The following is a 26049-nucleotide window of genomic DNA, read 5'->3' as shown; positions in this document are numbered from 1 at the left end:
CGGTACCCAAAGACACGATATAACTGCACCAAAAATACAATAAACACCATTTAGACATCGGTTAATGTCATTTCTGACGTCTATAGTGTCTTTAGACGTTAGTTAATGTCATGCCCGACATCTATAGTGCCATGTTGACGTCTGTTTGGTCACGTCCGACGTCGATAGATTATCCTTAGACGTCAGCTTGTGCCATGTTGGGTTTATATAGACGTCAGTTGGCACAGTAACGGACGTCTATAACGACGTCTAAACTGCAGTAATCGACGTCCAATTGATGTCACTTATATAGACGTCGGTTCCGGATCTGATGTTAAAAGGCCAAAATAACTCTTTTTACACTAGTGACGATATAGAAATTATTTTAGTAAAGTATTATTTTTTTTATAGGATGAATGATAACTTATCACATATCTCTAGGATAATTATGTGAATATTAAAGACAAGGTTCAAATGTTCTTCGTCACTAAAGTAGGAAAAGTTTACTATGAGTAAACTGGGTTTTCCGCTAAACAAGAAAAAAAATATACTGAATACCTTCTTTGAAGTCCCTAACTTTGACCAAAACAATACTAAACACACAAAGTCTACGAAATATCAAACACAGTCTAAACGATACATAGAATTTTACCAAAGTTTTATCCATTATGAAAATAGTTTGTATTTGCAAATTGTCCTTCTCACGAGGAGCTGGAGCTACTGACTCAGATTGAATTTGCCTTCCAAGGATTCGCAGGTAATTGTCAGTTGTTGGGGATATGCGGATTTCATTGTCCCCATTCACATCCAAGATACAGTTTTTTTTTCTATCTCTGTCACTGATTACAAGACACATAAAATCCCTTTTATTTTGTTCAATCATAATTATATATATATATATATATATATATATATATATATATATATATAATTATTGTTAATGCGAAATATTATTAAATCCACAGCAGATTACACGTCTTATGTTTTGGTTGATTAGTTTTAGCTTATGGACTATAACTAATCGATTGAACAAAAGACGTATACCAGAATTGAGTATATTGGAAGGTAATAAAATGAAATACACAGTCAAGTAAATTTAAAAAATATATTTTTAAAAACATAATTGTTAGTATTTCCATATCATGAAATTTTCTTTTTGGTTGCTAAGGAAGTCTACCCAATGTTGGAGCGAAGAAGATACGTTAAAGTAAAGATAAACTGCAATAATGAGTTTGGGGAAAACATTGAGATGTAACATACGAGCAAAAACAACGAGTTCAGCATCATATCACTGCATTCAATTTCTTTTACTTGTAAAACATGCATAGTATTTTGTTAAAAGGAAGAAAAAATGATCTTTTATTATTACTAAACGAATTTAATAAAAAAAAAATTTTACACTATACTATATTAATTTTCGCAAATCATTTCTGCAGGCAATTATTTCTGATTAACATTATTTCGTTCTGCAACCTAAGACTATACCTCGTATAAACTTTACGTATCATGAGCTCATCATTTCACAATTATTTACAATTTATTTATCTGTATATTTTAAAATTCATAAAATATCAATAATCTTTTCTATACTGCAAGCTCTTCTTTTCGTACATCGCTTTAAAAAATTATTGCCCTCAATTTCTTAAGTTTATTTTCAACTCCTAAGTAAGCTACTTAATTTTAAACTATTAACGACAACTATAATTTTTAAATGTTTTCTATACGTATTTTCTAAATTTTAATTATTCAAAGTTAAATATACCCATGGTACGTAGTCTTGCAAATTATTTATGAACTTTTTATAATTTTGTAATACTAATAAAATATATTTTTAAATAATAATAACTATTATTGATTGAGCCCGCTGGTTAACTTGCGATATGTTAAAGGATGAATTGTCTATTCTAGTAATTATACTATTGATATAGAATGACATGCTTTTGCGATATTATATATAATCTCGAAGATGAACTATTTTTAATAAAATGTCTCCTTTTGATGACAACGTTGTATCTCACTAAAATAAAAAGTCGTGTTTAAGAGATTACTAACAAAGATAATGACGTTTTTTTGTTGAAAATATTAAACGAGTAAAATTTAATAAAAATAATTCTTTAATATATCTAAATTTTTATATTCATTTTGATATTATTTTACCAATTTAATTGCACAGAATGAGGTATACGTGTTAACTCTATGGTGGTATGATTATTACTAATAATAGGGTTGTTTTGGCTTGGCTTGTTAGTTATCTAAATGGTGATTTGTGCAGGAGTGGAACGGTGATGACATGGCTTGGCTACAGTCTCTGATGACTAACTTACAAATTTTATAAGGCAATTCCAAAATCCACAAACCGGACAAAAGCTGATGAAAAGGGAAAGAGAGAAATACATATAAAAGATAGGTAAGAAATGATAATCAAACAACCTCAGTCATGGGTCATAACTGTCTTTTCCCTCACTTTCTCTCTCTCTTTCCCTGCCTGCCCTAACTGAAAATGACTGCGAGCAACCTGTGGTCTACCTGTGGATGAATAATATATAGGAAAATAATATTTTGACACCAATTTTTTTACACTATTTTGACACTGCACATGTGTCAAAATGTGATTGGACGATTTCAAATTAAAAAAAGCTGAAATAAGAGTATATTTGAAAGAAAAAAAGCAAAGTTTTTTTTTAATTTGAAATCGTCTAACCACATTTTGACACATGTGCAGTGTCAAAATGGTGTCAAAAGATTAGTGTCAAGGTATGATTTTCCATATATATATATATATGCTTATTTTATTTCATTTTTTCTTTATCTTATTTTATTTCTTTCTCTTTCTCTCTTTAGGTTATAATAATTATAAAATTTTTGCTTCAATTTATTATTAGTATCATCCAAATTCGAATCTTATGGCAATTCATTAAGAAATTGAAATCGATATCCTTGTGCGAGAATAAATAGAATTTTTTTTTTATTAATTTTAATAAATGAAAAATGGCTTATACATCAGTTTCACACACCGACTCAACATGCGCACCGGTAATCTTTCTCTATATAAATTATAAACTCTTCGTATCTCTAATTCTCTCTCTACCCTCTTCTTCTTCTTCTTCTTCTTCAACTTGGAGTTTCTCTCTCCTCGTAGTGATCATATTCTCTCTTTTTCTCTGTGTTCGTGTGCTCTTTGGCTTTCTGGGTGCGTTTTCTCTCTACTTTCTCCCCTCTAAATTCTCTTTTTCTCTTCGTTCAATCTTCGGGGCACGCCGAAAACAATGGTGGATCTTCCAACGGTTTGCTGCATGTGCGGCGACGTGGGTTTCCCTGACAAGCTTTTTCGCTGCAACAAATGCCGTCATCGCTTCCAGCACTCGTATGCTCCTTTTCTTCTTCTAAATCATCTCATGCCCTTCTTCTTTAGCACGTGTTCACTAAATCACACACATCATCTACTCATAATCATCTTTAATTTTCAGAACCTCTTTTATCTTCACAACCATCATACACGAACCACGATCGTGGTCCTACTCTTGCCAGCTTTTATCTTCATGGGTATTTGATTTTTATTTTACCTTTGTGCTTTTCACTTTTACGGATTGAAGTTTAATCAGTCTAGTCTTTCAGGTATTGTAGCAACTACTACGGAGAATTACCTGAGATAGAACTGTGCGATTGGTGCCAGAGCGAAGAGAAGAACCTGAGACATATTGGGTCAAATTCGAAGAAACCAGTGACTGGAAACGAGGCCGGAGCCACCCACCGTTCGGAATATTCCGGCGAGAAAATGATCAAACAGCATGATCATCGTGAAGAGAGTGGTTCTGAGAAGGGGAAGAGTCCCACACCGTCGCCACGACCCGGCACACGCAGGTACAAGCTTCTGAAGGATGTAATGTGTTAAGAGAGGGAAAGGAAACCAAGAAGAAGAAGAAGGAAAAACAAGACAATATTATAGGTGACTTTTGTGTCTTTTAAAGATGTTTCTGTGTTAATAGCCTGTAGTAGCTTTGCAAAGAGTGTGTGTTTCTTGAGTGTTTTTCTCTACTATGATCCTTTCGTCTTGATGAGTGGCTTTTGAAGCAAGTTGTGAATAAAACAATGCTACTTTAGTATCTACTATATAGTATCTATTATAATCTTCCTGTTTTTAATTAGTTTACGGCTCTTCTCTCCACTTCGCATCTATTATAATCTTGCTGTTTTTAACTGTTTACATTATGTAATTAAGCATAAAGTATATTCACCAATACCATCATCAGCAAAAATAATCATGCTGATTTTTCTTACGTTTCTTTTTCTAAAAAGACTACCGAGGATAATGCATGGTACACATGAAGTAGGTTTCGTGCATGAGATTGGTTACTGAAGTGATTGAAAAATAATATTTTAATGGAATCCAACTTCCAGACGCAAAGGTTAATTCTATATATATAAACTAAAGCTATAAAACACTATTGTATGACTACAAATTGAAGTTTTAGTCTATAAGAAATATTACTCAAGTGAAAATTCAGCTTTTAACTGAGTTCTTTCTTTTCATGGTTTGCTTGGTTAACTTAAGGCTCTTGAGATGAATTGAATGCATTGGTTTCCTTTTGGGCGAAGATTTCATAGTACCAGAAAGCCTGCCATAACTTTTTCAGATTCATTGATAGCCTTTAATTGCTAGGCCCTCTCTATTATTGTCCATGTCAAAGAAAATGAAGGTTCTTGATGTAAAAGAAGTGAAGGATTTTCACCACGTAAGTTAGATAGTATGGGTAACAAATATTTCTATTTATTTTCTTTCATAAAACAAGCCCTCAGCTTTCTGCAATCTTAATGGCCATGTTTAAGAGATGAAAGTCTACGCAAGAGTTATATTTCTTGTGTTGTTATTTTTCTAGTATTAAGTTGTTGGTGGAAAAAGAGTGTTCACAGTGATTAGACGAAGTAGAGTTTCCAGTTGCGGTGGTTGTTTGTAGACCATACATTTATGTCTTGAAAATGTGTTGATATTTTTGTAGCAAAAGTTTGTACAGTGTTGACCCGTAGTTTGTGAAATATCTCTAAAGTACACAAGCTGATAAGGCCTCTCTCCCTGTGCCTGTTCTGCCCATTTATTAGAAACCAACAAATACTTTCTTGTTGGGCCTTTGAAGAGACAATAAATTCATCGTTACTCTGCAGCAAATTCCTCTTTTTCCCTTCCCTTCTCTAAACTTTCACCTACAAAATTCACTCTCTCTCTCTTCCATATCTTTGTCTGACCCTCATGTTAGTCCAATTCCTATACGCTTGGGACCTTGTGAAGTGACAACAAAGAGATGAACTTTATCTGTAGCAACTCTTTCTACAGTGCCTATTCAAAGATAAGATAGTGATTAGTGCATATATTTTCATAAGCATGATGATGATGATCTTGTTTTGTTCCTTCATGTTCTTGTCATGTGTTTAAGTTTGATATGTGAGACTCGGTACAATAAACACATGATGACCCCAGTAGCGGTCTCCTTCATCTGTTCACACTTTCCTTTCTCTCTAATCCATCATCAAGATGAGTCACGTGCTTCCTTGGCTCCCCTCCATCCATCCCCTCTACCTTTCCTTGTCCAACTTACAAGCAACTTTCCAAATGTAGGATCTAACACATATTTATACATGCAATAATGCTTATTCCACATGCAATTTCTCAGTCAATTCCCGTTCTTCAATGCAATCATTTAAATCAATACCAACCGCACATTTCCTTTGCAAACTATTCAAGCTACCTAGCTGCTACCCACATAATATTTTTATTCTCATCTCTTCAACCAAAACATACAAATGCAAGAACAACCCAGGTACATCATTTCAAGCTTCTCTTTTTATTTTATTTTTACTGTTTTTGCTGCTCCTGTCATTCAACATAAATACTGATATATGTTGCTCTCAGATTAGATCATAGGATCCCCTATCATAGGATTCATGTGACTTTTAAGTTGCACGACATAAACCTCGGTTGGACAAAAAACTTAAATGTGGCTTTTAAGTGATAACTAATATTGTTAGTGGGAATATTAGGTACTTTTTCATCAATTGGTTGAAATATGATAAAATGATGGATTTAGAAAATAAAAGGATATATTTAGGAGGAGAATAGAGCCCTTCGTAACTTGCTGGTTTTCCACAATTGGATGCACTTAGAAAATGAAATCCACCACCAGTTCTGTACTTAAAAAATACCTTAGTTTAAATATATCAATCCCTTGTATAGATCTTAATATTAGTAACGACTACTTTTTAACTCCTAATTTCTTGCCTGTTCCAAAGAAAACACCATTTATTGATAACAAAAATTTATCATGTTTATAAAAAAGGTTGATATACGTTTAAAAAGTATATATAAAATCAAGACATACGTGGATCATTATTCTTAGTGGAAAGGATATTAACTTTTTTTTATGACAATTCATAAATATCAGGGTCTATATTTATTGCTTCTACATATAAACACCCATTTTACTTGACTCTTTATCACACAATGAAAACAAAAAAAGTAAATTTGAATCATGCAATCATGTAAAAACTACTAGAAATATTTAATCACACAATTAATAAGCCCCATACAAAGGCTATTGCATTTTGTGTCTATCTGTGTATTATTAAGTTATCTAATTACGAAGAAGAAAAACAAACTTCTCAGGAAGAATGAATGCTATATAAGAATATCACCCTTACTTTTGAGTAGATCTGAAAGAGAAATTCAACTTTATACTTTTTCTATTTCCAAATGGAGGATCTTATTGAACTTATAAATCTCAAATTTTATACTTATTGAACTTTATACTAATTTTATAATTTCAAATTAATGAAAAGACACGTGGATAATCTTAGATTTTAACACATGGACAGCATTACGATAGAAAATGTCAACTCTTACCACTTGAACTCTAAGGAATTAATTTAGTTGATGATGGAGGTTGATATGATGGGAAGAAACGACCACGAGACATATATTTTACTAGTATCAGTTCATTCCTCGGATTTCTAAAAGATGATCTCGAAGCATAGTAATTATTATATATTACTGGGACAATGTTGCTCATTCTTTATATTTAAACTTTGTACTGTGTATAACTGTGCTTAGGGCTGTTGTGGGTAGAGACATAGATGTTTGATTATGAATAACATTGGCACTAAATTTACTACATATGGTGGTCAATGTCTTGGTTTTATCATTTCCATTTTATATATATGTAAATGTGTTTTCATGTCCCTATGTGTACTGTGCACGCAAATAGGCAGTGAGTAGAAAGTGGGAGAAAGGCAACAATTAAGGTTTTTCAACATTTTGAAAGGAGCATGAATTATATTTTCTATTTTTGGACCTAGCTTGTAGTACTACTAAGTAATAGAGAGGTGAGTGAACCAATTATTTCGCGACATAATATATAATACTTTTACACCTTTTTCAATGGCTTCAATAACGAGAGAGACAATGAAAAAATTATTAGAGTAATATAAAAAAAAAATTAAAATTAAAATAATTTTATGTTTATTATGTAAGATTTTGGATAGGAGTAATTAAGACTAAGTTTAAAAATCAGTATAAATGGAATTTAGTAGAGTTAATTAAATATATTTATGACGGTAAAATATTTCAAAATCTTTAATAAATTGAACCGAGTAAAATTATTTAAAACATTAATTATTTATGTCGATCCAATTATAATAAATTAAAAAATAGAATATTAGAGTTGGTAAGTATTTTAAAATAATGAGACTGAGTAATTTATTTTAAAATAATTCAATAATATAAATAGAATTTTTTAAACTCATCTTATTATTTAAAACAATGTTTATTTCTTTAGAACTCTTTCTTTTTGTTTCCTCTCAAATCTATGTAAGATTTCTCATCATTTGATTATCTGTTTGATGATCAGGAAATTTCTAGAAGATCACAATTGACTTATCTCCACTTCTATCTGATCAATTTCAAGAATAGAGCAAATAAGTCTATACCACTATTTTTATTCATTCTCAGTTTGTGATTTTCTTCAAGAATCCTTCCTTGCATGTAGCATATATGTTTCTCCCTTGATCCTTTGGTAAACTGAGGTCCTAAAGACTCTTTCCTTTTCCAATTCAGTGTTTCGTAGGTGTTTGTAGATTTTTTTTTAGTTCCAAGCAATTAGTGCGACGTCCTTAGAGTTGGATAGTTCTTTGTGAGGTAAAGGAAGTTAGACCTTGCTTTAATTTGTGCTTACATGGTAAATTTAGAATCTCTATGAACCATAAGATGACTTAAGTGGAATTGCTATTGTTGTGGTAAATGCTAATTGTGATTAATTGATGATAAATTATCGTATGATGCTTGTATGATTCGTATAGGGTGTTATCAATGTTTTTGTTGTCTTGACTTTGTGTGTAGTGAAGTTTGTGGTTTGAAGTTGAATTCAAAATGTTTGGAGGAAAGGAGAGTCAATTACTTGGGTTTTAAGTCTAAGAAGAGGGGGTTTTGGTAGATGAGTTTGAGAAACACGAGTTGGTGTGAGGGAACAATTATTCTAGAACTGTCATGAGATTATTTTAGACTTATTAGAAGTGTTCTTGGAGAGAAATCTGATATGAAACAAAGAAGTGGTTCATTGGGGATAGCTTTGGAGTGTTTTTAAGTGTAAAAGAGGGGTTTTGAGTACTGAGATTTTGAAGCAATTAGTGTAACCTATTTTAGGAAGTTAGAGGGTTGTTATTAGACCTATTATGACTTGTCTAAGCTTTTAAATGAGAAAAATCTTGTATAGAACTTTTATTATCATCTTAGGATGAGTTCCTAGGTGTTTTTAGTTCAATTTGGGGGTTTTACATAGTGAGATTTTGAAAATGAAGGGCTATGAGTAATTTGAGGTGTTGGGGTGTGTTATCTAGTGTATTTAAACTTGGTTATGTAGTTGGGGGGCTAATATGGGGGCTAGGAAGTGTAGAATTGAGTTTGGGTAGCTTAGAAGAGTATTTTGGTTTCAAGGGGTCAAATTGAGTTCCAATGGGGTTTTCTGAAGTTTCTCAATGTTTGGAGAGTCTTAGGGATCTTTAGAAGTTGGGAGTAAAGTGTGAAAAGTCTATTTTTGAGTGGTTTTGCGTCTGTCATGGCGCTGAGCGCCAACTCTTCAGCACCTGGGTGCTACCTTGCTATTTTGGGGCACCTGAGAGCCACCTTGTGTGCTTCTATGCTCATGTTTTAACTATTTTATGATGACTTATTGGGTTATTTATGATTCTTTGAAGTGTAATCAGTGACTTTATATGATGTTATAATATGCAAAAGTGAATGGAAATATATATGGCTTATATGTGAATAAAAGTGATGGAAAAAGAGTTCCAAGTAGGGACCTCTTGTTGATGGTTAATAAGTGTTCAGTGTTTGAATGTATGAAATTAAGTATTGAATTCATGGTCATTTATTCCCAAGTAGAGCGACATAAGGCATGTGGTGAGAGTAGCGAAAGGTTCTTGTCTAGGAGCTTTACCTTGGCCAGAGACATTATAAGAATTAACCTTGTATAGTAGCACTATTACCAATACAAGTGCACAAACTACCATAGTTCGACATTCATACTTTATCCGAATGAGTCAAATCTAGATGTATTCAAATGTGTTTTATGTATGATTGTGTGTGTATGTATGTGTATGTGTATTGAAATTGTGATTTTGTTTACTCTAGCTTACTATGCTTGTTTTCTTTGTGCTTGTAAGTTTGTGTGTATTGTTTCATTGATATTGATTGATCAAAATTGTTTATCATCATTGTTTCAATGTTTTTGACGTTTTAATATGTGAATTCAAGTGTTTAAGTCATTTTCTTTTCAAATCAAATTCTGTCATGTCAAGTTATGTGCTCATTTTAACAATTGATGCAATCTTAATTTGTTGATAAAGTCATAGTTCATTTGTTTCAATTGTGTTATCTATGTTGAATGATCAAGAGCATGATGGTGTATTGTTGATAGGGAGAGCTTTAACCTTCTTATATATCTTTGTTTTTTTATGATGAATAAAAGAATGGTTTTGACAATTGCTTTATCTTGATTATGTTTGTGCTTGATATCTGAATTCATCAATGTTAAATGAATCATGCTTAAAACAAATTGAATATCACATTTCTAGTTAAAATAATCCATTAAACATTAGTATATAATCTACTAGATTTCACCAAGGGCAAACTGTTCTGTATTAATCGATTATACAGGGTATATAACCGATTAAAATAGAAAGCAAGCCACAATCTATTTGATAAGTGTGTTAATATGTTTAGAATGAAAATTGGAGAGACAATTTGCTTAATTATAGAAATAATCGATTACATAAGTATCCTAATTGATTATATCAATTTACATAGTCTAATCTAGGGATGACAACGGGTCGGGTTGGGCACGGATAGTGTCTACCCGCAACCCTATCCGACAAAAAAAAAAAAATCGACCCGCTACCCGCTTAAAAACAATCCACGTATTTTAAAACCCGCGGATACCCGCAAATATTTAAAAATATATATTTTTATAAATTATTAAAATAAAATTTAAATAAAATTACAAAAATATATATAAAATATAATACAAATTAAAATTTAATTTTTGTTTCAGTTGAATTGGTCCTATGGTCAGTCCTCATTCTTTGCTTTGTTCTCTTTTGATCTTCAATCCTTCTTGAGAATGTCATCCACTCTGATGGGTTGTTGACGTGTAGAAGACACTTCGACGCTCAAGATATAAAAAGGTTTGACTTTTATTAGGATAGAAGAGGAAGATTGTACTTAGACATCAATTGTATATTTATAGAGCCTGTGGCAGGCAAGCCCATTGATTTACCATTAGTGTAGTATATTTTTAGGCAAGGCAATCAAATCCAATAATCAATAATTAATACTGTATATTTTGTAAAGAGTAAGACAATCTGACCTATTAATTAGTACTATATATTTTTAGACAATCAAACTCAATAATCAATACCGTATATTTTGTAAAGAGTAAGGCAATTTGACCTATTAATTGTCCATAAATGACAATTAATTCCGATCGGTATACTTTATATAGTACAATTTCAATTAAATTTAACCTTGTAAAATATAAATTAATGTTAATTTTAATTAAATTTAACTTAATAAAATAAAAATAAATTTTTATTTTTATTTTTTGCGGGTAGCGATTTCCGCAAGTATGAATAGTATAATACCCTCACCCGACCCGTTTATAAGCGGGTATTAAAATACCAGCTATTCGCGGGTTTCGGGTAATAAATATCCACGTGTATCAACTATCCATCGTGGATTTTATCTGCGGATACCCGCGAGCGCGAATTTTTTTGTCATCCCTAGTCTAATCCATTTCAATCAATAGCCTGATCTGTTATAACGGTCAAATGAATCATTAACTATCTTATGTGTTTCTATAGTCGATTATATGCTTAGAACAATCTGTTAAAATAGAAGCAAAAGCTTAACAGATTACATAAAAATCCTAATCGATTGTAATGCATTAGGATTCAAAAAATCCTATATATATGCGTCTTGAGACCTGTTTCAAAACAAGAATTGCTATCATTTTCAAATACTAATGTTTTCATTGATTTTTTATTGAATTAGTATATTGATGATGATTATGTGAAGTGTGTGATGATCAGATGTTGTTTGTACTGTTTATCCGTTGTTGTTCATAAGTATGTTAATTTTGATAAGGATTTTGAATGGTTATAGGATTTCGATGAGTCTAAATCGTTGCGGCTGTGTATGATTTTGGGTATTGAATTAAGAGAAAATCTGTTATTGGAAATGAAATTTGTTGAGTTAGGACATGAATCCTTGATCTTTGAGAGTATTTTTGATATATGTGATGATTAAGGATGAATTTTGGAAGAAAGTCTGTATGGTGAAGGGAATCGTCGGATTAGACGAGAAAACGAATTTTCATGATTCTGGAATGGTCTATTCGCTTGAGCGAATAAACCCACTCGCTTGAGTGAGTGAAGAACTCGCCGGAGGGAGTTGCACGAGGTAGATTGTGTGTGTTTTGAGGTTTTAAGGGTTCTAGATGTCCGTTTTGGACGTTCTTTAGGTTGTTTTGGGGGCTTTTTTACCCTTCCGGAGCCAATGGTGAGGGTTTCTAAGTTGTTTAAGTTACCTAAATAAGGGTATCAAGCAAATTATTGGGATGTTACATCTTTCATCCATTGTAATGCACCATGGTGTTGTTTGGCCATAAAGGCATTTGTTGCAATGTTGCAATGAGGGTTTCTATTGCCCTTGTCAAATGTTGCATGTCAGTCAAGGATGGAGGCGAAGGAGTGGGTGGCCTACGTGCAATAACTTATGTTCACACAAAGAAATATAATTCATCCATGAGCTAACTTTAACTAGAATAATTCTAACCACATATCATACACAAAATAAAAGTGCAACAGACCCAAACACACAGTTCACTTAAGGATAAACTTGCTTTGATATCATAAATGTAAAAATATCAAAAATAGAATAATGTTATCTCTTTAAAGTATATACATTATTGATATTAAGCAAACGTGGTCAAACAAGCAAAAGGTATACATAGATACATATAAAGTGTAATTACAGTCTTCAAAATTTTTCAAAAGAAACTAGTTCTCTTAATGGATTACTACAAAAAGAGAGACTAATATTACACAAAAATATAGAAAATCTACATATACATATCTGCAACATCTTGGATCCCACTTATAACCAACTCTTACAGTCTAGCATCACTGCCACCTACAACCTGTACATGCCATAAAATCGATAATAGTAAAAGAGAAACATAACAACCAAAATCCATAATATATCACATATACTAACACTTGATCATATCATACATGTAACACTCTGATTCATTTTATTTTATTGGGTTTTACACTTGATAACGGTTGAAAAACAGTTATTTTCATATGTCATTTGAGACCAAATTACACCCTTTAAGACTTAGAATGAGCTTAGAATCAAGCAAAACACATAAATTGAGTCAGTCGAGAGTCAAAAGTTGTTTTTAGCGATATTATGCTTGTTTTGCATTGTTTTGTAGCATTTTTGATGAAAGTGAAGAATGCGATTGAAGATGAAGGTCTTAGACTCAAGGAAGAGGAAGAAAAGTGAAGAAAAGAAGAGTCTAGGAATCGCCCAGCGCCAAAATCCACCGTTGGGCGGCCAAATGCGAGGAGAAGCCATTATCTGGCACCCAGGAGACGACGCTGGGCGGTTTTGCGACAAGGGGCAAACCGCCGGGCGGTGGAACTCACCGTTGGGCGGTGGCGCGACTATGGACAAACCGTCGGGCGGCATAAGTGTGACGTCGGGCGATTGTCTGCTGGGCTTGGGCCTATTTTCTGTGACGCTCCTCAGCTATAAATAGTCCTATTGCGACTTCAGATTCATTCTTTTGACAGAAGAGGGCAGTCAGACCTAATTTTCACTCCTTGGAGAAGATCTCTTGGATGCTTAGGCTCCTTTTCATCCTATCTAGGGTTTGCTTTTCCATTCTTCCATCATTTTTCATCTAAGTTCACCATGACAATGGTGAACTAAACCCTTTTGTTGTTGGGGGAAACAATGTAATCTTTTGAAACTCTCTTTTATTGAAACTCTTGTTTATTTATATGCTTGTCGTATGCTTTGATTATCAATTGTTGGGTTCTCATCTGCGCTTAAAGCTTTTATCGTTTAACTCATTCGATAACTGTTGTTTGTCTTTATTGATACGGGGATGTACGATACTGTCATGAACTGGTCAGAAATTCCTTGATTAAGTAATACCACCTAGGGATAGGGGGTAGGACGATCAATTGTTTTTACTTCTGTTCTTAACGCGTTACTAAAAACTAGGGGAGGCTAGGGATAGCAAGCCAGTAATTAGTAATAGGCTCTTTTCGCCGAGGGATCGGGTTAAGGGTAGACTAAGAAAGTTTGCATGACAATTAGATAACAAAGCAAATTAAACAAGAGGATTAGATAAGAGAGAGCAGATAAGATAAAATTGTAAACCCCCAACAACTCCATTCAACCATAGTCTTTTTCTCGTCAACTGAATCAAACGCATTGCATGTTTATTTTGTGTTTTCTTGCATTCCAACAATTTAATTTTTCTTTACAAGTCTTACGATTTCAATTTGCACGAACGAATATTGGGTTTCGCCAATTATATTACTTGAAACGATCGATCTGATACACTTGCCAGAGAGTCCTGAGAGCTTACCTCTCTTAACTCTCTGCCTAAATTCAATTTTATCTCTCGTTCAAGGACCCTTTCCCTCTTCCAATGATTCAGGTCCTGAGAACTTATTTAATCATGCTCACGCAGCAAGTTCTGAGTCACCTAATGACCAAAATGTTATGATGCTCTCTGTAATGTTATTCTTAAAGCTCACTCAATGAAAGTTTTGCTTACCAACGGGTCTACATAAACCATACACAAAAATTTGAATAACATTCCACAAATTCAACCCAAATTTCACAAACATCAACCAAATAAAAAATTGCAAGCATACTAATTCACAATTCAAATCATAGGTTATCATACACTCAATTTAGATACTTCGCCTGGATTGCAATTTGGATTATTCCAACAAAGCAATAATCTCTAGGAATTAACGATCATTCAGACATAGACCTTGGCCTTTATGTTTCGTGCCTCCTTAATTGTTTATCTTTCGTATTTTGTGTCTCATCTTTCGTAATAAGTTAAATTACTTTTTCAGTAAATATAGAATTTATTATATAACCGCTCATATTCCATAATTATATAATCCTTATTATTCCATGATTATATGACTCATAATATTTCACAATTATGTAACTCATAATATTTCATAAGTCTGCATCCCATATCAAACTCCTTGTATGAAAATGCAAACTTAAGTGAATCTATATTGTATTAAAATATGTGTAAAACATTGATTCGTGAAGGACAAAAAGTCTTTCCAAGGCTTGACAAAACAAGTGTAAGTAGTTGTTGATGTGAAACAAACTTTAACTCATTTTTCTAAGAAAATGTTAATGTGACAAAGTTTTATGAATCTTTTTAGTAAATGAAGAAAACTATCATTCTCTACAACGTGGAATAAGCATATCGATATTTGTGAAATATTATGTTAATTTAAGGTTATATACACTTGTTATCTAAGGAAACACTTTGCTTGTCAAACGTAAATGGACTGCACAATTTTCCATCGCCTAATAGATATGACATTTGCATCTTACATGATTTGATGTGAAAGAAAACATGATCTTACAAAAATATAGTTTAATCGCATTTTGTACTTTAGTGTTTGTATAGCACTTAATCAAAACATAAACTCTTAAACTTTTCTCCAAAAAACATTCAAACATGAAATCTTAAACTTTTCTCCAAAACATCCAAACATGAAATCTTGAACTTTTCTCCAAAAACATCCAAACGTGAACTCATTGAGGAGGGCACAATGAAGATTAATGAAGGTTGAAAGTTATAAAATAAAAAAGGTAAAACATACATTTAAAAAAATTGAGGTGCATGAGGAAATTATTGCGCTGCATTTCCGTCCATTTCATCATCATCAATTTGAAAACACAAAATAGATTGGGAAGGAATAATACCGTCCTTGCAGAATAAAACAAGTCAGTTGTACATGCTTGTAACACTGTTCTGTGATGTCTATTAAAACAACCAATTGAGGTTGAGATTCTGTTATCAAACGGGTAAAAAAGAAATGAAAAGTTAGAACAAAGAAAGATAAAATAAATAAAAATTAACTAGGATTGAAGAAATCAAAATAAGTTAGAAAAGAGTCTATGTATGGTTTCCTTTTAAAGCTCAAATTCACCTTTAAATTTCGATGAGAAATTTAAAAGGTAATTTATTTTGGGAAATTAAAAATGTAGAGATATATTTCTGGGATGAGAAGTTTATGAAAATAACAAATTTTTAAACTTCTGAAATCGTTTTATTTATTTAAAATTGTAAAAGAAAACTGATAAATAAAACATAATTTAAAAATTTTACGTCACTGTCCCATGTCTTCAGTTTTTTTTTTTCTCAAACCATTCTACTCTCTCATTCTTATGTCCCGCCTCTCTCCTCTCTCTCTCAATCTTAAATTATAAACTTTTTTAATATTCAAGTTATTTTTCAATTATTAAATATTTAAAAATTACATAATATTTATTAATACTAAAATTTAATCTTAAAACTTTAAATTATTTAAACAAACATTATTTTTTTGCACAAAACAAATTGAGTTGGCTAAAACATTTAGAAAAAGAAAAAAATTATATTAAAACAAATAACAAATAAACCATCCACTAGGGAAGTTATATTTTTTTTCTCCGCCATCATTAGACTGATTTCCCAACTCAAGGCGATGTTCAACAATTATAAACAAGCAATGCAAAATGTCAAATGAAGTTTTGAACTGAGTCATGATCATATTGATTTGTAACAAATTCAATATGCACATTCCCAATATGTATGTAAAATGAGTCATACTGATGCATTGTACTACAATGTCACCGTAGCCTACTGAACTTTATAAATTGTGAAAACAGAGATCACACAAAATTTCATTTCTGTTAAATTACGTCACTTTATGCGTTTTAATTACCATTCTCTTTACTCTGGGCATGAAACCTCCCTCTTAGGCAAACTTCACGAACCGAAGGGATTTAGAATATTATATATTATAATATAACAACAGAATTTTGTTAGTCCTCAAAAGATGCTCTTGATCAGAAGACTCAGATGGATTTAAATTAGAAAATGCTGAAGCAGAGTCTCTCAAACCGAGATGCCATAGTTGCTAATTTTGGAGATCTCCTTGGTCAAGGTACTTTTTTCTTTCTTTGCCTCAGAAGCAAGTTGGGAAACCTGTCAACCAGACAAAATACAAAATTTAAATCACTAAAAGCAAAGTCTGTTGATACTCTATTCCTTAATAGCTGTTATTAGTCGCAACACTCCATATAAGAAATGTGTTATATTAACATCAACTACAAGTGATGGCTCAGCATGACAGCAAAGGAGTAGTTCATTTTTTAACCTAAGTTATTATTCCAAATTTTCAGCCTAAACCCAGCAGAGGCTCAAACACTTGTCTGTCAAGCATTTTTTATTGGACCAAACAAGAAGCAGAAAGCTAGGAAGGTTAACGACAACCATGATAGCAAGTAAAGTTCAAGGAAATCATCCTTTTAAATTACAAAACATTATCCAGAAATATATCATCCATTATGAAGAAGATATAAATTAAGACCACATGTGGAGGGACAATAGAAAACAAGAAACATGCAATACCTCCAAAAGAAAAAGTGCGATTCCACCGTATAAGTGCAGAAGCGATTATCACACAAACTTGCATTTCTCAAACCTTGGAAATTTAGAGTCCATGGATACTTGATTTGGGTGCTTCTCATCATATTTTTGGTATAATTCCCTCATTCTTTCATTTCGTCTCAAAGAGTTCCTCATTTTCTTACTTTAGCCAATGGTCCAAAATTGCTTTCCAGAGAATTGGTCAAGCTTCCATTTGTTCCTTGGATGTAAAAGTGTGTTCTTTTTGTCCCTACTTTTCCTTTTAACCTTATTTCTCTAAGTCAGTTAACTAAGTCATTAAATTATCCAATAAGTATGTGGCAATTTTATTGTTATGAGGGAGTGTGGTAGGGGTCAACAAATTAGTAAAGCACATCTCCCAAACTTTTGTATAATCTGGTGGGTCACCCATACTTGTCAATATTGAAGAAAATGTTTCCTATCCTAAGCAAACTTCAACTTCTATACTATGAGACATGTTTGAAAAGAAAACTTGTAAGAGTTTAATAAACTCGGATAGTAAATATTAAAATATTTATAAATATTATAATAGATTATTGTTATATGATATTATAAATAATTTTCATATTTTCTTATTGAAGTACTATTATTATTAGTTCATCATATTATATATTTCTAAATATTTTTTTATAATTCCAAACCATTATTTTTATAATTATTTTAATTAATTATATATGACATATTTAATATAATAAAAAAGTGTCTAAAACTTTGGCATTCAAAAACTGTCTTTGAGGCCCATATGGTCAGCAGAATCTCTAAACTCAAACATCATCTTCCAAGGCCTTCTGCCTTACCAACCACCGTAGCAGTAAAACAGCATAGGAAGATCCATAAAACAAACCACCAACGCGATGGCAACCAATGGCGATGATGGATGACGGCAACCTTGGGCGACAGCAATGCATGGCCAGACAACACAGATCGTGAGTGTTAGGAGTGGACTTTAAGCCTAACTCAACCCTACAAAACCGGCTTGTAGGGTGAGGTTTGCACCCACTTATATACACTTCAATGGTCTTATCTCTAGATGTGGGACTTCCAACACACCCCTCTCACGCCGAGGTATATACATCTCGAGTGTGGGATTAGACTTTTTAATGGGTGGTCCGATAGCTGCCCGATAGCAGGTGGAACAACATGTCCAACAACAACCGAAATCGCTAGGATAGACTTCAATCATGGCTTTGATACCATGAGATGAGACTCTAGACCCATCAGCCATTGTTACCGAGGGTAAATTATTCGGATAGGACAAGGAAGAAAACAAGGACTTGTTACCGGTGATATGATCGGTGGCGCCTGAGTCAAGGACCCAAGATCCGAGAGAGTGAGTCAGACCAACAAAAGGACTACCTTTTAGTGTAACAGAAGCAAATGTAGTGGAACTCAGGGACGATCCTCATACCATCTGAGAAATTCCTGAAAGAGTGCAGGGTTGTCTATGCTATTTGATGAAATAGGATGGTCTGGGCGAGATAGACCCCGATCATTGCGTTGGGCAGCCATGGAGAGGGAGGGACCCTAAAAATTCAATGTGCTCCGATTGACGCAACGACCACATATCTAGAAAGAGGGCGAGGAGGCGATCACGGCGGTGCTGGTCGACGGCGGTGGGCTCCGGCGATGCGCCGGCAAGCGCGGTGGAAAGCAGCGGATCTGCGAACTCCGGCGTTGGCGCGTGGGGGCGCGTGGGTGCTCCGATCACCGCGATCTTTGGACCACGGTGGTCGCCCGGCCGAGACGATTTAGATGGAGTGGTCGCCGGTCGATTTTGGAACTCCGGCGACGACGACGGCTACGGCGGCGGTTGCGACAGTGATGAGTACTGGAGATTGTGGAAGAGACTAGAGCAGATCGGAACCTAAGCTCTAGATACCATGTTAGGAGTGGACTTTAAGCCTAACTCAACCCCACAAAACCGGCTTGTAGGGTGAGGTTTGCACCCACTTATATACACTTCATTGGCCTTATCTCTAGATGTGGGACTTCCAACAGTGAGCAATGGTAACACAATGTGACATTGAGATGGACTCGCAAGAGTTCAAGGAAGCAAAAAACCAAGACAAAAGAGACCAAGTCTAAAACCCTGATCTGGCAAATGAGCCTTAAAATGATTTTGTTTTGAAAAAAAAAAAAATTGTTCATCGAACTCACCAAATCAAGAGCAAGCTCGCGAGTATGATCGATTCCACCTCTGATCCCACGATTCTACTACCGAATTTGCTTCCAAATTAACTCGAAAACAGAGTGAACATGTAAATTTGTCCGATTTAATGATATAAAAGAGTGCTTCATTCACACACTTGTAGGAATAGTAATAGAAGACACATATGGTATAAAAGAACTATATGAAAGAGACATCCTGTGATAGCTAAGACAAACTTGAAGAGGATTCACCTTGGAGCATTGGACTAGTCATTTTGGGTCTTACATTCGTAGGTAATAAGAGGAGGTGATGATGATTCAAGAGGATTTTGAATGGGGATAGGATTGTCGGGAGCATGAGGAACACCAAACTCAACTAATGGTATACAAAGAACCTACTTGATGGAATAAACATCTTGGACATAAGAGGAGAAGAAAAGAGTCGGTACAAAAAATGTGACATTAGCATACATATTGTACTTAATGGTTTTAGGAGAGTAAAAACAATACCCTTTTTTAATAGGAGAATAGTCCAAGAATACAGATTTAACCACATTGGCAGAGAGTTTATCCAACCATAGAAAAATAATACCTAGAACCGACACAACAAAAAACATGGGGGAAACATGAAGGAGAGGATCATTTGGGAAGAAATAATGAGATAAGGAACTTTATTGTTGAAGGAAGAAGAGGACATTCTATTAATATGAATACACACTTTTTAAGATATCATCACCCTAGTGATGATCTGATATATTGATACCAAGCAATAAGGTACGAACAATCTCAACAAAGTGTCTTTTTTTTCTCTTTACAGTATCATTTTATTGAGGTGTGAGATAAAGTAAACTGGTATAAAATGTCGTGTGAACTTGACACTGCTGAGAAATTAGAGAAGTACTCTTTGGCATTGTCACTCCTTAAAATTATAATTACTTGGCCAAATTGAGTTTTGTTTTCATTAAAAAAAGAATGCAATGATAGCCAATAGTTTAGAATGATCTTTCATAAGATAAATCCAAGTATATCAAGAATATTTATCAATGAAAGTAACAAAATATGTAAAACTAAAAGATTAGACACAGCTTGTTGGTCCAAACTATTTGAACGAATGACTAAAAAAAACATGATTACATCTTGATTAAGACTTTTTAGGAAAGGATCTAGCATGTTTTCCTAACTAGCATACATTTCTAACATTTGAAGACTACAAAATTCAATGATCATTTTTAATTTTGACAAGTGAAGATGTCTCAAACGATCATGTAAAAGTTTAGGAAATGCAAATGAAAAACAAGATATATGTGGACTAGCTCCAAAATAGTACCAACCTCTAGATTCATGTCTTTCTCAATTAGTCGCTCATTCAACGTTCTTATATAACAAAAGAATTGAGATCAAAGGTTAATGAATAATTTAAAGACTTGGTTAATTGACTTAAAGATTCTAAGGCCAAGCAAGAACAAAAAGACCAGATTTTATATTTAATGAAAGAGAAAGGGAAAACTTGAGATTGAAACTGTAAAATATTTCTTGAGGGCTTAATTGATCCTCTTACTTTCATCTATTTATAATAAAATTTGGATACAAACGTACATGGAAGATTAAAGGTATGCCTTAGACACCTAGGTGCAGACCTAGGTACTATTCTAGATATTAGACTAACACACTACCCTTAAGTAGGCTTGATGATACATAGGGCAATTATTCTAATAAGAAACTTGACCAACTCCTTGCAAGGAAACTTTAGAACCACCACCTAAGGTTATGAAATGAGGATTTTGTTGGAAAAGAAAGGGATGAGAACAAAGAGGTATTACCAAAAATGAGGCCAAAAGCACTTAAGTCAATTATCCATGGGCTTTTACTTTCCATGGATTGTGAGATGCAAGTTGTTGACAACTAGGGATTCAACCTCAAATATTCTTGGCATTCTACATCGGAGAATTTGAGCTTAGCAACTTCAACTTTAGAGATATTGACACTTGAGATTGAAAATGTAAAATAATTCTTGAGGACTTAATTGATCCTCTCATAATCTTTTATTTATAAGAATAAATTGATACAAGATTACATGATAATTATAATAACCCTAAACACAATATAATCATGATAATTAGAATAACCCTAGACACAATATAATCATGATAAATAGGATAAATATCCTAACACTCTCCCTCAAGCTAGAGCATACAAATTGTATGTAAGCTTGGAACAAATAAACTCAATCAGAGTACCCCTTAATGACTTGGTCAACACATCTGCGAGTTGATCGTTTGACCCAATAAACTCAGTACATATTTCTTTAGTCAACAACTTTTAACAAAATGAATCAATTTCTATATGCTTAGTCCTCTCGTGAAACATTGGATTTGATGCAATGTGGAGAGTAACTTGATTGTCGCAATACATCTTCATAGTATAGATGTCACAGAATTTAAGCTCTTGAAGGAATTGTTTCACCCATATAAGTTCACATGTTAGTGACGCCATTGCCCTGTACTCGGCATCAACAGTTGATCGAGCTACTACATTTTGCTTCTTACTTTTCCATGAAATAATGTTTCCTCCCAGAAAAACACAATATCCTGTAGTAGACCGTCTATCAATAGGCGAACCTGCCCAATCTGCATCACAATACCCAAAGACCTGAATGCTTCCTTTATCTTCATACAACAATCCTTGCCCGAGAGCCTTTTTGACATACCTTAGAATGCGAATGAGAGCATTCTAATGGTCAACACATGGAGCCTGCATGAACTGACTAACCACTCCAACTCCAAAGGATAGATTTGGCCTTGTAATAGTGAAATATATCAGTTTTCCAACCAGCCTCCTATACCTCTTTGGATCGGAGAATAATTCACCTTCTGTCCTTAATTTTTGGTTTGGGTCCATGGGACTGTCTACCGGTCTGCAATCAATCATGCCTATTTTTTGTAATATATCAAGAGCGTACTTCCTTTGGGAGATTACAACTCCATCTTTTGATTGCACTATTTCAATGCCTAAGAAGTATTTGATACTTCCAAGATCCTTGGTTTGATAATGTCTACACAAGTACTCTTTCTGTTGAGATATTCCAACAACATCATTTCCTGTAATGACAATATCATCAACATATACAATTAAGAAAACACATTTCCAAAGAGAAGAATGACAGTTTAAAACTGAATGGTCTGCTTCACTGCGTTTTAGCCCAAATTGTTGAACAATGGAGCTAAACTTTCCAAACCAAGCACGTGGTGATTGCTTGAGGCCATATANAGATCAATGCAGTTTGCATACCATACCAGACCCCCCCTGAGCAACAAACCTAGGAGGTTACTCCATATAAACTTCTTCCTCAAGATCACCATGTAGGAAGACATTCTTGATATTCAATTGATGAAGTGGCCAGTGACGAATGGCTCCCATGGCAAAGAGGCGAATAGTAGTCATCTTGGCTACAAGAGAGAAAGTATCACAATAATCAAGACCATAAACCTAAGTGTAACCTTTTGCAGCAAGTCGGGTTTTGAGCTGATGAATTTCACCATCAAGGCCAACTTTAACTACATACACCCATCGGCAACCAACCATCTTTTTGCCCGGGGGAAGGGGCACCAGCTCTCAAGTACTACTGTGGTCAAGAGCCTACATTTCTACAATCATAGCTTGTTGCCATCCAGGATAATCAAGTGCTTCTTTCACATTCTTGGGTATAACAGATGTCACTAAGCTAAATGAGAAAAATAGGAGGGCGACAATTGATGATAGTTAAGAAAGTTATAAATGGGATGAGGGTTTCGAGTAGAACGAGTACCTTTTCTGAGAGCAATAGGTCATGCTTAATCATTTTTACAAGGAGGCATGGGAGGAAGTGACGAGGGAGAAGAATCTAAAGTAGGAGATTCACCATTGTCTTGGGGAGGTGGACTATCCATTGGAGCCATGTGTGGGATGATCACAGTATGTGGAGAAACGGGTGCAGGAGGATGGTGATCAAGACTTGGAATGACAGAGATAGTGGAGCTATTTGACTCAACCATTGGAATAGGAAACACCTGCTCGAGGACAGAAACATCCTGAACAGATGGAGAGAACTAAGGAGTCTGTTCAAAGAACATGACATTGGCAAACATGTAATACTTCTTAGTTTTAAGAGAGTAACACCGATATGCTTTTTAGAGTCGAGAATAGCCTAAGAAGACATATTTGAGAGCACGAGCGGAGTGTTTGTCAAGACATGGAGACATGTCATGAACAAAACATACACATCCAAACACTCGGGGAGATGTATGAAAGAGAGGATCATTAGGAAATAAAATGGAGAAAGGGACTATATTATCAAGAGAGGAGGAGGGCATCCTATTAATAAGATAACATGCAATTAAGATGGAATCTCACAGTGATGGACGGGAATATGGACACCAAGCAAAAGGGTACGGGCAGTTTCAAACAAGTGTCTATATTTTCGTTCTGCTATACCATTTTGCTGCGGTGTATAAGGACAAGTAGAGTGATGTAAGATACCATGAGAACTCAAGATGGCAAAAAAGGAGGATGAGAAATACTCTTTTGCATTATCACTTCTTAATATTTTGATTACTTGACCAAATTTATTCTTGATTTCATTCAAAAAGGATCTAAATATAGCTAACAATTCAAAACGATTTTTCATAAGATAAATCCAAGTACATCTTGAATGTTCATCAATGAAGGTAACAAAATATCTAAAACCAAAGGAGGAGATACGACTAGGTCCCCATATATCAGAATGGATGATGGAAAAACTAGAATTACATATTGATTGAAACCTTTTAGGAAAGGAAGATCTAACATGTTTTCCTAATTGAAATGACTCACATTCTAAGGTTTGGAGACTACTAAGTTCAAGACACATGTTTTCTAATTTGGACAAATGAGGATGACCAAGTTGATCATGTAGCACTTTAGGATTAGTAACAGCAACACGGGACACCCTTAGACGAGATCCAAAATGGTATAACCCGCCAGCTTCATATCCTTCTCCAATCCGTCTCCCCGAACCACGCTCCTGTATAACAAAAGATTTATGATCAAAGGTTATTAAACAATTTAACATTTTGTTCAACTGGCTTAGGGAAATTAAATTAAAAGGACAATTAAGGATAAAACGGACAGAGTTGAGATTGAGGAAGGGAGACAAGGAAACACGACTGACTCCTTTGGAGAAAGTTTTAGATCCATTTGCAAGGGTTATGAAATGAGGTTTTTCTCGAAAAGAAATTGATAAGAACAAAGAGGTATTACCATAAATGTTATCAGAAGCACCTGAGTCAATTACTCATGAATTTTGACCTTCCATGGATTGAGAAATGCGGGTTGTTGAAGTACTGGGAGATTGAGATGGTTGTGCCAAACTGTTAGACTTTAACCTTAAATACTCTTGATATTCATCCTCGGTGAACTTAGAAGTGGAAGTTTCAGTCTTCGAAATATTGGCATTTTGGAAGGGAAACCATGTAAGGAGTAATAATTCTCTTGAGTGTGACCATCCTTTTACAGTATGTACATTGAGGATGTCCCCGACCTCCTCGTCCTCTTCCTCGTGCCACATCCTCCTCTTCCTCGTGTGGCAACCATGACAGATGGTTCTACTAGTTCATGCACTTCCTGAGTTTGAGGTACTGGGACACGCAGAAAGCGAGTGGTCAATGTTTCCATGGAGGGGACCTTATGACTGGTCAGAAGTTGATCTCTGAGATTATCAAAATCGGGATGTAGGGCACGAAAGATCAACACCATGTAAAATTTGTCTAGTTTCTTTTTTATATCCTCTAATGGGTCTGCTTCCAATAACATCTTGAGTTCTTCGACGACAGATTGGGCTTCAGCCATGAAGGACACCATATCATGGTCTGCCCTTTTAAGAGATGCAAGCTTGTTCGCAGTGTCAGAGACATTGAATATCGTTGGCATAAATGCTTTGAGCTTTCTTCCAAAAGGAATGACAAGTTTTGAAAGCCCTCAGAGATATAAGAAGTTTGGGTTCCACTGATTGCCATAACAGGGCACACAACTGGAAATCTGCTTGTTTCCACTGATCAACTTTTTTAGTAGGCACATGGCTTCCATCTCGCTCAAGGTGGTTATAATGCCCTTGGCCAAGGAACCACATTTCAACAACAGCAGACCATGATAGATAATTTTTTCCAGTTAGCTTCTCAGAGGTAATTGATGGGCTTCAGGAGAAGGAAAGAGTACTACTAGATGCCATCTCTAAAGAAGATGAATCGTACTACCGAGAAACAAGAAAACCCCAAGGGTTTAGACGAACAGAACTGTGACGGCGGTCGGCGACCGACAGCCGACGACGGCAGACGGTGGCCAACAACGAGCGGCGGCAGACTATGGCGCCGGACAGATGCTACGAGACAAAAACCAGAGCGAGATCAATCTGATACCAACTTGAGAATTAAACTGTGAAATAATTTTAGAGGGCTTGATTGATCCCTCTCATAATCTTCTATTTATAAGAATAAATTGATACAAGAGTGCATGATAATTAGGGTAACCCTAGACACAATATAATTATGATAATTAGAATAACCCTAGACACAATATAATCATGATAATTAGAGTA

General features: G+C 34.4%; 2 protein-coding genes across 3 annotated transcripts in view; one reads left to right on the top strand and one right to left on the bottom strand.

The window, feature by feature from the left end:
- Nucleotides 1-2936: 2936 nt before the first annotated feature.
- LOC106758945 lies at nt 2937-4124 on the top strand. Of its 2 annotated transcripts, XM_022779779.1 has the most exons (3): nt 2937-3343; nt 3447-3522; nt 3595-4124. In XM_022779779.1, the coding sequence occupies exons 1-3, from the start codon at nt 2968-2970 to the stop codon at nt 3869-3871; spliced, it is 729 nt and encodes a 242-aa protein (XP_022635500.1). In that variant the 5' UTR covers nt 2937-2967; the 3' UTR covers nt 3872-4124. The 2 variants fall into 2 exon arrangements, with proteins under 2 accessions (XP_022635500.1, XP_014497445.1); XM_014641959.2 differs by lacking the exon at nt 3447-3522 and having other exon boundaries at nt 3060-3343.
- Nucleotides 4125-16358: 12234 nt separating this feature from the next.
- The window catches only part of LOC106758136, a 16153-nt gene continuing 6462 nt past the window's right edge, over nt 16359-26049 (bottom strand). The window contains exon 9 of the mRNA XM_014641069.2: nt 16359-16829. Within this exon, the coding sequence (XP_014496555.1) occupies nt 16740-16829 (90 nt within the window). The 3' untranslated portion in view covers nt 16359-16739. The remainder of the gene's footprint in view (nt 16830-26049) is intronic.

This window comes from Vigna radiata, chromosome 4 (genome assembly GCF_000741045.1).
Source record: "Vigna radiata var. radiata cultivar VC1973A chromosome 4, Vradiata_ver6, whole genome shotgun sequence".
Classification (NCBI taxonomy): Eukaryota; Viridiplantae; Streptophyta; class Magnoliopsida; order Fabales; family Fabaceae; genus Vigna; species Vigna radiata.
The sequence above is the reverse complement of the archived record's forward strand: the minus strand, read 5'-3'. Positions and strand labels throughout refer to the sequence as shown.

Bases quoted from the DNA above. Each gene is read 5' to 3' on its own strand.
- LOC106758945 (XM_022779779.1), top strand. From the start codon at position 2,968: ATGGCTTATACATCAGTTTCACACACCGACTCAACATGCGCACCGGTA. The intron at 3,344-3,446 runs GTATGCTCCTTT...TTTAATTTTCAG, and splicing joins CGTCATCGCTTCCAGCACTC to AACCTCTTTTATCTTCACAA. The intron at 3,523-3,594 runs GTATTTGATTTT...CTAGTCTTTCAG, and splicing joins GCCAGCTTTTATCTTCATGG to GTATTGTAGCAACTACTACG.